Source organism: Trichechus manatus, unplaced genomic scaffold (assembly GCF_000243295.1).
Source record: "Trichechus manatus latirostris isolate Lorelei unplaced genomic scaffold, TriManLat1.0 scaffold00010, whole genome shotgun sequence".
NCBI classification, from domain to species: Eukaryota; Metazoa; Chordata; class Mammalia; order Sirenia; family Trichechidae; genus Trichechus; species Trichechus manatus.
In genome coordinates, this window is record NW_004443946.1 from 26,326,739 (window position 1) to 26,338,896 (window position 12,158).

The window sequence follows — 12,158 nt, forward strand, 5'->3', positions numbered from 1 at the left end:
CAGTCCCTTGAAAAGTTAAACACAGAATTACCATATGACCCAGCAAGTCTACACCTAGGTGTATATCCAAAAGAACTGAAAGCAGAGACTCAAACACATACTTGTACACCAATGTTCATTGCACCATAATTCACAATAGCCAAAAGGTAGAAACAACCAAACTGTCCATCAACAGATGAATGAATAAACAAAATGTGGTATATATACATACAATGGAATATTATTCAGCCATAAAGAAAAATGAAGTTCTGATGCAAGCTACAGCATGAATGAGCCTTGAAAACATTATGCTAAGTGAAATAAGGCAGACACAAAAGGGCAAATATTTTATTATTCCACTTATATGAAATATCTAGAATAGACAAATGCATAGAGGTAGAATTAGTGGTTACCAGAGGCTGGGAGGGGAGGGGGAACTGGGGAGTTATCACTTAGTGGGTACAGAAGTTCTGTCTGGGGTGATTAAATAGTTTGGAAATAGTGGTGATGGTTGTCAAAAAAATTAGCTGTTATTATTTACCTTCTTTAGTTCCTGAGGCTTTTATGCACAAAATATTCTGTAAAGTATCCCACAAAACTAGAACAAAAGTAATTAGAGCTACAGGGAGCTGCCTGATTAATGACCAGTCAGCTGGAGAGCATTGGGAACTGGGTGAAAGGTCTTGTGGAGAAAGCTCTTAAGCATGAGTTTATCCGGAGCAGAGGCAAACCCAGGTTTTGTGGGGCCTGAACCTTATACAATTTGCAGGTTTTCCTAATAAAACGATACAAAATTATGAATGTAAAGTCAGGTAAAAGGCCTTGAAAGAGGCCTGAAGCTTAAGCGTCATGAAAAATCCACCACTGGTGGGAGCGAATAGCTTATGAAAAAGTAGAAAAGGGGGCAAATCCAGGAGGACCAGTACATCAGATGTGCCTAAATGGAGCAAACTGAGAGCCCAGTATAACAAGATAATAACTGCATTACTTCGTGTGGCTATTTTTATGCCTGTAAAGAACGAAGCTCAGAGGTCACACAGTTAGTTACTAAGACGTCAGTACCTTTAAATGCGGGACTGGTGTGGAGGAAGGATAAGCATACAAATAACACAGAGACAAGCAAAACATCATGGTTCCCATTTTAAAAGAAAAGTCCTATGATTAGTAACTGGTATGAGTTATTCAACAAAGTGATAAAACTGCACTCTTAGCCGGCAAGAGTTTGGCGACTGGAGGCTTTGTTAGGTGCCAGGTTCCTTCAGAAACAGCCCTAGCCGGCCCACTCTTCACGGCCCACAGTACCGAGAAGCTGAACTCGGAAGTTCTTTCCAAACGTAGAGGTTTTCAAGACAGGAGGCTTTAGGCAAGTTGAAGCGTGTCTGTTTTTGCTCGTGCTTTCTGCTTTCAACGGAAGACTCCCGACTGGCACGAGTCTGGCCTTCCTAGCTCAGCTGAGTAGGCTGCTCCGCCCCTTTGGGTTCCGGGCGCTCAGCCAGTAGATAGCGAGCCCGCTACTAGAGGCTCTTTAACCAGTTCTAACTTTTTCCACAGCCGAGGTCTGAACTCAAGGCGCAAAACGGCAGCCTCAGCCCCCGCCGTCCCGCGAGCGTCCCGGTTCTGCCGATGGGGCTTGAAGAGTTGGGTGCCGTTGCCAAGGCCTCCACAGCTGAGGACGGGTGGCCCTGTCTCTTGGATCCCGGCTAGGATGGCAGCAACTGTGATCCTGGAGCCCAGGGGCCGCTGCTGCTGGGACCAGCCGGTGAACATCAAGGTGCACAGGTTGGCTCCGGAGCAGAAGGTCACGCTGCGCGCGTCCCTGCGAGACGAGAAGGGCGCGCTCTTCCGGGCCCACGCGCGCTACTGCGCGGACATGGACGGCGAGCTGGAGCTGGCGCGCGCGCCCGCGCTGGGCGGCAGCTTCGCGGGCCTGGAGCCCATGGGACTCATCTGGGCCCTGGAGCCCGAGAAGCCCTTGCTGCGGCTGGTGAAGCGGGACGTGCAGACGCCCTTCGCAGTGGCGCTGGAAGTGCTCGAGGGCCACGAGCCCGACCCGCGGCGGGTCCTCGGCCGAACGGTGCACGAGCGCGACTTCCTACCGACTGGGGTGCGGAGGGAGCCGGTACGCGCGGGACGGGTGCGCGCGACACTCTTCCTGCCCCCGGGTAAGTGACTTGCTTGCCTAATTGTTTCTGCTTCAGTTCTCATCTCGCGAACTCTAGACAGAGGAAGGACGTATCTCCCAACATTCCAGAGCTCCATGGGGTTGTAAAAAGAGCCTAGAGGTGTCAGGGAGACAGGAATGGAATGTGAGACTTGGTGGGGAGGTGGCTCTGCCGCTTCATAACTTTCTGAGGAGTCATTAAAATCCAGTGATCAGTTGTTAAAAGACATCGTAGGAAAGGGAAAAGACAGATATGAAAGAACATATTGCAACACATAACCGACAAAGGATTAGGATAAAAAATATATACATTTAAACCATCAACATCAGTGAGTAAAAACAACCCAGCAAAATAAGTAAATACATAAACAGGCATTCATAGAAGAGCCGGTGAAATAATGCTTATCTTCATTACTAATCAGGGAAATGCAAAATAAAACTACAAGATACCATTTCACACTCTCAAAAGTGGCAAAAGTTTACAAGTCTAACAATACCAATTGCTGACAAGCTGGTGGAGGAAAAGGAACTCAAATACACTGGTAGAAGGAGTATGGTTATTCATCCACTCTGGAAAACAAATTTGTCTTAGACAAGTTAAATATATCATTCCACTCCTGGTGCATGTGCACCAGGAGGCATATTCATGAATGTTCATTGAAGCATTGTTTGTAATAGAAAATACAACTGGAAGCAACCCAAAGATCCATCAACAATAGAGTTGATGATGAACAAATTGAGATATGTTTATGCAATGAAATATATTACAGCAGCAAAAGTGATTCTACAAGAATCAGCGTAGATGGATCTCCAAAAGTGCTGAGTGAAACAAATCCCAGAAAAACACGTTCAGTATCGTTTCATTTAGATAAAATTTAAAAAATAAGCAAAATATTGTTTAAAGTACACATAGAAGTGGTAATACTATAAAGAAAATCAAAATGATAAACACAAAATCTAGGATAGTGGAGAGGGAAGGAAATTCAGTGGGGCATAGGCACTCAGGGGGCTTCAATGGTGTTAGTACCAAACTATTTAATAAATGGAGAGTTGGGTATACAGTGTTTGCTTTATTATTATTCTTTAAATCTTATATATGTTAAATACATTTTTTTTAATGGAAATGGTAAACAAAAACCTAATAATCTCCAAAGATTTCCAGTTGCTAGCCTGAGGCCTGCCTCCTGGCTAATTTATATAAACTTTAGTACTACTTTGGATGTTGGAAGAAAAAGTTGAAAAGTTGAGAAATTAACTTTTTTAAAAAACATGAAAAATTTAAATTACCCATAAATGGTATAACAAAAAAAATTACAGGAGGGTTTACAATGACATGTCTCCCTCCCACACTAGACTTTTAATTTCCCATCACATACAGACACAACTACCATTTAATTCTTGTATGACTTTCCCATGTTTTTACTCTATTTCATAATCCCTTTTCTTACTAGGGTCACTCTGCAATAATATTCATTAACTCCTGGATTAGTGGCCACTGTCTGATTTCCCTCTCTTCTGTTTCTCCTGGGCTCTATCCCCACCCACCCACTCCTGGTGGCTATTGTGATTACCTATCTAATTCCTGTTCTCTATACTTCAGGCCAACTTTGTTCTCTAATTCAAATGCCTTTTCCAAGTTTAACCACCCTTACATGGTTATCCCATACCTTCAGTACTCAGGGAATTCCTGGAAATCATTACTTAGTTTTCCGTTTCAAACTCAGTCTTAATAGTTCTTAAACTAGCAATTCCATGTTTAGACATCTGTCCTATGGAAATACACAAGGGCACAAAACTACATGCATTAGTAGCGTAATTATAGCATTATTTTAAAAAATTGGAGACAACTCATATATCCATTGTCATGGATTGAATTGTGTCTCCCCAAAATATCTGTCAACTTGGCTAGGTCATGATTTCTAGTATTGTATGATTGTTTAATCTGATGTGATTTCCTTATGTGTTGTAAACTCTTATCACTATGATGAAGTTATATGTGATCCCCTTATGTGTTGTAAACTCTCACTATGATGAGGTTATACTCATGACGTCTACAAGATTGGATAGTGTCTTAAGCCGATCTCTTCTGAGACATAAAAAAGAGAGAAGTGAGAGTGAGCAGAGACACATGGGAACCTCATACCATCAAGAAAGCAGCGCCGGGAGCAGAGCATGTCCTTTGGACCTGAGGTTCCTGCTCAGAGAAGCTCCCAGACCAAGGGAAGACTGATGCATCACAAGGACCTTCCTCCAGAGCTGACACAGAGAGAAAGCCTTCTCCTGGAGCTGATGCCCTGAATTTGGACTTGTAGCCTACTGGACTGTGAGAGAATAAACTTCTCTTTGTTAAAGCCATGCACTTGTGGTATTTCTGTTAGAGCAGCACAAGGTGACTAAGACATCCATTAATTGGAGAATGGTTCAATAAATTATAATATATCCACTCCTCACTTATCGACATGGTCAGGTTCCAAAGACTAGGTCGTTATGCAAAAATCAGCGTTATGCAAAAATCAGCATTATGCAAAAATGGAGGATGACCACATCAGATCACAAAATGGAGGATGACTACATCATTACATAACTGCCAAGTTACATCATTATATAACTGCCAAACCATTGAGAATCATGGCCCAGCCAAATTGACACATAACCTTAACCATCACAGCCAGCATTACTCTTGCCTTGTATCCTGGCATTTGTTACTGCCAGATCTATGTCATTAATGCACATAATAGTTGGATAATAGATTTTTTATTTTTGTCATAAATGCAAAATGTCAGATAATGAGATAGTCAATAAGTGAGGAGTAGGTGTACATCTATTCCATGGAATACTCTATAGCCATTACAAATAACGAGACTGATCCATTGAATGATACATTGCAGAATCACTATACAATGATCCCTACTTTATAAATCAGAAACAAAAGCAAATATAAATGTGTGTAGAGATATATAAAGTGCATATCAAACCAAATAGGGAGGTTGTTCCAGGGGAATGGGATTTAGAGTGAGGTGGGGAGGGACTTTTTATTTTATACAAATCTCCATTTCCATCTAAACATAGTCAAGATAGAACTTTTGAGACCCTCCACCCCCAAGACTTTCTCTTCCTTCTGTCTTATCCATTTTAGTAACTGGCAGGCAGTACTACTCACCAAATTGCTTAGACCAAAATCCAGTAGTCTACATAAGATCCCAGGAAAGAGGTTATCCCAAGGTAAACCTGCCTTTAATTGAAAAAGAACCAAGCCTAATTACTTATGCTGAAATTCTGTTATTTTTCAACTAGCAAAGCAACATTGTTGTTGTTTTTAACAGTATTTAATATGAGTTGGAATCGACTCGATGGCAATGGTTTAATACAGTAAAATGTAATTGAATACCCTTTTTGGTGGACAGTTCTGAGTTTTGACATACTTATATAGTCATGTAACTACTACCACAATCATGTTCAGTAGTAGTTCCATCACCCCCTCAAAATTTACTAGTGCCCTTTTGTAGTCAGCCCCTCCCCCCACCCATAACCCCTGGCAAAACTGATCTGTTTTTTTGTCCCTATAGTCTTGCCTTTTCCATAATATCATATAAATGGAATCACGCAGAATAAGTATATAGCTTTTTGAGTCTGGCTTTCTCCATTTACCGCAGTTCAATAGCAGAGATTCATCATGTTCTCGCATGTATCAGTACTTTTTTATTACTTCTCAGTAGTACTCCCTTGTATGATACACCACTGTTTGTTTATTCATTCACCAAGTTGAATGACATTTGAGTTGTTTCTAGTCTTTGGAGATTATGAATAAAGTCATTATAAACATTTGCATACAAATTTTTCTGTGAACACAGTTTTCATTTCTCTTGGGTAAATACCTAGGAGCCAATTGCTGGGTCATATGATAAGTATATGTTTAACTTGTAAGAAACTGCCTGTCTTAGTCATCTAGTGCTGTTATAACAGCAATACCACAAGTGGATAGCTTTAACAAACAGAAGTTTATTCTCTCACAGTCTAGTAAGCTAGATGTCCAAATTCAGGGCATCAGCTCCAGAGAAAGGCTCTCTCTCTGTCGGCTCTGGAGAAAGGTCTTGTCATCAATCTTCCCCTGGTCTAGGAACTTCTCAGGCACAGGGACCCCAGGTCCAAAGGACGGATTCTGCTCCCAGTGCTGCTTTCTTGGTGGTATGAGGTCCTCATGTCTCTCTGCGTGCTTCTCTCTTTTATCTCTTATAAGATTAAAGTGATGTAGACCGCACCCCAGGGAAACTCCCTTTACACTGGATCAGAGATGTGACCTGAGTAAGGGTGTTACATCCCACCCTAAACCTCTTTAACATAACCTAATCTTGCCTCATTAACCACAGGCAGAGATTAGGATTTACAACACATAGGAAAATTACATCAATCACAAAATGGAAGACAACCACACAATACTGGGAATCATGGCCCTAACCAAGTTGACACAGATTTTGGGGGGACACAATTCAATCTATGATACTGCCAAACTGTTTTCCAAAGCAGCTGTATCATTTTGCATTCTCACCAGCAATATATGAGGGTTCGAGTTGCTCTACATCCTCACTAGCGTTTGGCATTGTCTGTTTTTAGGGGGAGGGAGCAATGATTTGTTGTTTTTAATTTTTTTTCAATTACAAAAGTAGTACATGCTTCTAACTGTTTAATGAGAAACTATTTTGTTCTGTAAACCTTCATCTAAAGTGAGAATAGCAGCACAACTGGAAGAGTGTAGTCGATGTCACTGAACTGTGCATGTAGAAATTTCTGAAATGGTGTATCTTTGGCTATGTATATTTTCACCACACACACAAAAAAAAAGGTTGAGAAGGGAGAGGGTTGACATGTCATGGGGTTGTTAGTCAATGTCATAAAACAGTATGTGTACTACTGTTTAATGAGAAACTATTTGTTCTGTAAACCTTCACCTGAAGTACAATTAAAAAAAAAAAAGTAGTATGTGGTTTTTGTAAAAATCTGTGGGGCTTTGATACTCTGGGTGTAAACGGGAAATGTGGATTTAGACAAAGCCACTCTTTGGATGCTTGAAGACCAGAGGCCTGTCAGCATTTTATTGTCAACAGAAAACTTGGACATCACCAAGTAGGCAACAAAATGGCTTTTGACACCACCGCAAGAAGTTTCAGAAATAGTTTAGTTTTGTATTTTGTTTCTTCCCAAGAACCTGGGCCTTTTCCTGGAGTTGTGGACATTTCTGGAGCTGGAGGTGGCCTTCCAGAGTACCGAGCTAGTCTGCTGGCTGGGAAGGGTTTTGCTGTGATGGCTCTGGCTTATTATAACTATGAAGACCTTCCCAAGAGCCTAGAGATCCTACACCTGGAGTACTTTGAAGAAGCCGTGAACTACCTGCTCAATCGCCCTGAGGTTGGTTCTTCTCTAAGCTTTATGAACTACGTATCAGGTATCATCCTCAATAATGCTCTGGGTTCTTACAGAACTAGGCTCATTCATGCCAACTACTCCCTACCCCCAAGACACACTACCTTTTATAGACACTTCTCATAGACAGTTTCTGCACAATTATATATTAGTATAAAGCTGTTCCTAGTTGGGATTGTTGTTGTTAGGTGCTGTCGAGTTGATTTTCGATTCATAGCAACCCCATGTGACAAAGCAGAACTGCCCCATAGGTCTTCTAGGCTGTAATCTTTACGGGAGCAGATCGCCAGGTCTTTTCTCCCACAGGGCCACTGGTGGGTTCAAACTACCGACCTTTCAGTTAGCAGCCGAGCATTTAACCGTTGCACCACCAGGGCTCCTTTAGTTGACATTATGGAATTTAAAATTCCAGTATCTTACAGTATTTAATGGAAACCCTGGTGGCATAGTGGTTAAGAGCTATGGCTGCTAACCAAAAGGTTGGCAGTTCGAATCCACCAGGTGCTCCTTGGAAACCCTATGGGGCAGTTCTACTCTGTCTTATAGGGTCATTATGAGTCAGAATTGACTTGATGGCAACGGGTTTGGTTTTTTGATAGTATTCAATAGTGAGCCAAACATATTTGAAAACCTTGGGTTTGACACAGGAGGTAAGGGGGAAGAGGAAGGAAATCACTGTCTCCAGATGTCCCAGTTTAAATGTTTGTGTTTAGCAACCCTCTCCCATTTTGGGTCTTGAACATGTGAGAACACAGGATTAAGTTTCAAAGGAAGAACTGAGCAATCAAAGACCCTGGATACTAAGAAATATTTGAGGGTTCTAGGCTCAGGGTATTAGAAAATCAGAAGATAAACCTGGCTTATTTTACAATTCATTCAGACCTCAAAGTAGAAGCATTGGAACTTTTAGAAGAAGTAGTAGGGTATAGTAGTGCCAGGGTGTATATAAAGAGAAGTTAAATTTGAATTTTGATTTTGCCAATTACTAACTCTATAACCTTGGAGCCTTGTTTCTGCCTTTGAAAAACTGGGTGATATAATATCATCTAATGAATAGTACTTTTGTGAGGAGTAAATCGATGAAGCCATTCAAGAGAAGCCACGTGGAAAAACAGTACTGCTGAGAGGTCAATCAAAAGGCTATTTGTTTGTAACACAGAGGTCACTGGTAACTGACGAGAGCAGTCTTTGTGGAACTACCCTGAAGAAGACTGAGAATGGAAGACAAGGAAGAGAGCAATAACAGACAACTTTTTCACAAATTTTTCTGTGAATGGGAGTAGAGAATTAGGGCAGTAACTAGAGTAGATGTGGGGTCAAGGGATTATTATTAAAACATAAACAGTACTAGAGCATATAAGTATACTGATGGGAATGAGACAGTACAGAAAAAAATTATGAAGGAGGAGAGAGAGAGGGGACATAATTGTAATAGTGAAGTCCTTGAGAAAGATAGAGGGGATGGGATCCAGAGCACAAGTGGTGATGTATTATAAGAAAAGAGGTACTTCTTCTGTGGAAATATGAGGGAAGGCAGAGAGCTTGAGTTCATGTACAAGTAGGTAGATTTGGCAGTGGGAAAATGAGGAAGAGTTCCTACTGGGTAGCTTCTATTTTCTTAATGAAGTATGAGGAGCTGAAAGTGAGATTTGGGTTAAAGGAGTTTGAGGTGGGGAGAAGGTGCGAAACAGTCTTTTGGAGAAGTGGAAAGCAAACATATCAGTGAAATGTGATAGGACTGATGGGCAGTGTGGGTGCTCATTTGAAATTTGTAGTCATGAAATGAAAGTAAGATTTGTCAGCACAAATGTGTGTGTTTATGTTTTCCAGCAATGTTCATTTGTACAAATGCAGGCCTGGAAGAAGTAGATAGTGGAATTAACCAGGGTTACCACTTTTCCAGGGAAGTATGACAAAAGGAAGAGATATATTAAAGAGTTTAGAGTGTTTGCAAGGGAGTGACTATAATTATGAAGCATGAAATCTAAGCTAAATAAGGAGGGAAGTAACAACATGAGGGAGGTATAGATAATGGGAAAATGTTAGACAAGTTCTCAAAGAGATGGAAAAATTGCTGGAATGGGTAGCACTAGAGTGACTAAACTGGAAATATAGAAGATGGTGATCAGAGGGTGGAATGCTTGAAAGTAAGATTTTGGAGACGATGTAGTTATTGATGATAACTAGGTTTAGGGTATGACAATGAGAGTGGGTGGCCGAGCTGGAGTAGAGAAAAAGATAATCGGAGGCATGGAGGTCAAGGAATTGAGAGTCCAAGGTATTTATTTGATATATCATTCACATGGATATTGAAGTCACCAAGAATAATGATGGAGAAATTGTGGAGAGGAAGATAGGGAAGAAGGATAAGTAAATTTCCTAAGGTTGCAAACCTCTCAGTAAATGGTAGAACCCACATTCAAACTTAAGGTCACCTGACTTCCAAGGCTGGCCACTCCCTACCACATTTCACTGTTCATGGATTCACTCTCCTTCTCTTGCCTCTGTTTGTTTCTCAGGTAAAGGGTCCAGGACTTGGGCTGCTTGGAATTTCTAAAGGGGGTGACCTCTGCCTCTCCATGGCCTCGTTCCTGAAGGGCATCACGGCTGCCACCATAATCAATGGCTCTGTGGCCAATATTGGGGGAGTCTTACACTACAAAGACAAGACCCTGCCCCCCTTGAGTGCCAACCGAAATCGAATCAAGGTGACAAAAGATGGCCTTGTAGACATCATGGATGCCCTCAATAGCCCTTTGGAAGGACCTGACCAGAAGAGCTTCATTCCTGTGGAAAGGGCTGAGTGTACCTTTCTGTTCCTTGTTGGTCTGGATGACCACAACTGGAAGAGTGAGTTCTATGCTAATGAGGCCTCTAACCGCTTACAGGCCCACTGTAAGGAAAAGCCCCAGATCATCTGTTACCCAGGGGCCGGGCACTATATTGAGCCTCCTTACTTCCCCATGTGCCAGGCTTCCCTGCACACCTTGGTGGGCAGTCCTGTCATCTGGGGTGGGGAGCCCCGGGCTCATGCCATGGCCCAGGTAGATGCTTGGAAACAACTCCAGACTTTCTTCCACAAACACTTAGGTGATGGAAAGTAATTTGTTAGTGAAAGTTTGGTGAGTCAAACTCTAATATATGCTAGAAACATCAGTTAATATTAGTTCACCTGAATGTATCATAACAATACTTTCAGGTTTTTTTTCCTTTTTCTTTAAATAATATTACAATTATAAAGAGTTTTCATACAAATAAACAATATCAGGAATGCAAGGGGAGCCAAAAGTATAAACACTGTAGAGGTTACACATTAGAGCACGACACATAGAGCTGACATTTCCTTCATTGCTTTGATTACTGCCATGACCATCACCTCCTTCCCAAAAGTAACTTTTGTGATGATTTTAATGTATATTCTTTCAGATGTTATACTTTAGCATGCATGTATGTACTAATAAAAAAGTTCTGTTGCATAAATATGACAAAAAAGTATTATTGATTTTACAAAACAAATAAGTGGTGGGAAAAAGGCACTTTCTTTTACCTGACAGAAACCCTATGTCATAGCAACACATAGAGTGACAAAGGTTTTAGTCCAGAAAGGAGAAGAATGGTTGGGGAAGGAAATAATGCTTCCAGAGCACCAATTTTGTGCCAGTCATTGAATCCTCACAACGATCTCTGAGGCAAGTAAAAGAATATAAGTAAGCAAAAGGTCTCATCCACGACCTTTTTAAGACAAAAATAATCACTTGAGTCAGTGATTGCTATTAATAGTCCTTTAGCTAATGAGAAAAGATAATGACAAAATCAATCTAAAACTCTTATCCTTAACAAAGAAAATTCAGATATTTATATATTGGGCATTATAAACCAGTAAGGTTATTTCACATAATTAATTAGCCAGGCTTACATATTGAAGGGGTATCTTCATGGTACAAATGGTTAAGGCACTTGGCTGCTAACCAAAAAGCTGGAGGTTTGAATCTACCTAGAGGTACCTCGGAAGAGATGCCTGGCGATCTACTTCCAAAAAATCAGCCATTATAAACCCTATGGAGCACAGTTCTACTCTGACACGTATGAGGTCGCCGTGAGTCAGAATCAACTCAAAGGCAACAAATTGTTTTTTAGATACTGACAATTATATTCCATGGGCTACAATATTAAACTTTAGGAATCGGGGTGTCTTCAGGAAAATATTTACAAAAAAAGTTTCTAAACGTATTTATGATTATAGAAAAAGAATGGGATGATTATGAAGATATAGCAACCAGGTCTTATTTTCCTTAATATGGATTATGATTTATATTACTTATATCTCCACTCCTCCTGTTTTTTATTGTTGTAGTTTAAATGAAGTTTACATTTCAAGTTAGTCTCCCATACAAAAATTTATACGTACATTGTTATGTGACCCTAACTGCTTTCCCCTTACTGTGACAGCACACTCCTCCTTTCCACCACTGATATCCCATGTCCATTCAACCAGCTCCTCTCTCTGCGTTCCCATCTCACCTCTGGACAGAAGCTGCCCATTTAGTCTCTTGTATCTACTTGAGCTGAGAGGCACACTCCTCACGAGTATCACTTTATG

General features: G+C 41.0%; 1 protein-coding gene across 1 annotated transcript; it reads left to right on the plus strand.

Annotated features, from left to right (window-relative positions):
- The first annotated feature begins 1,460 nt into the window (after window positions 1–1,460).
- On the plus strand, window positions 1,461–11,434 carry LOC101348829 (acyl-coenzyme A thioesterase 1-like). The gene is made up of 3 exons (XM_004371021.3): window positions 1,461–2,141; window positions 7,341–7,543; window positions 10,078–11,434. The coding sequence occupies exons 1-3, from the start codon at window positions 1,685–1,687 to the stop codon at window positions 10,660–10,662; spliced, it is 1,245 nt and encodes a 414-aa protein (XP_004371078.1). The 5' UTR covers window positions 1,461–1,684; the 3' UTR covers window positions 10,663–11,434.
- Window positions 11,435–12,158: the final 724 nt, after the last annotated feature.

Bases quoted from the DNA above. Each gene is read 5' to 3' on its own strand.
- LOC101348829 (XM_004371021.3), top strand. From the start codon at position 1,685: ATGGCAGCAACTGTGATCCTGGAGCCCAGGGGCCGCTGCTGCTGGGAC. The intron at 2,142-7,340 runs GTAAGTGACTTG...TTTCTTCCCAAG, and splicing joins GACACTCTTCCTGCCCCCGG to AACCTGGGCCTTTTCCTGGA. The intron at 7,544-10,077 runs GTTGGTTCTTCT...TTTGTTTCTCAG, and splicing joins ACCTGCTCAATCGCCCTGAG to GTAAAGGGTCCAGGACTTGG.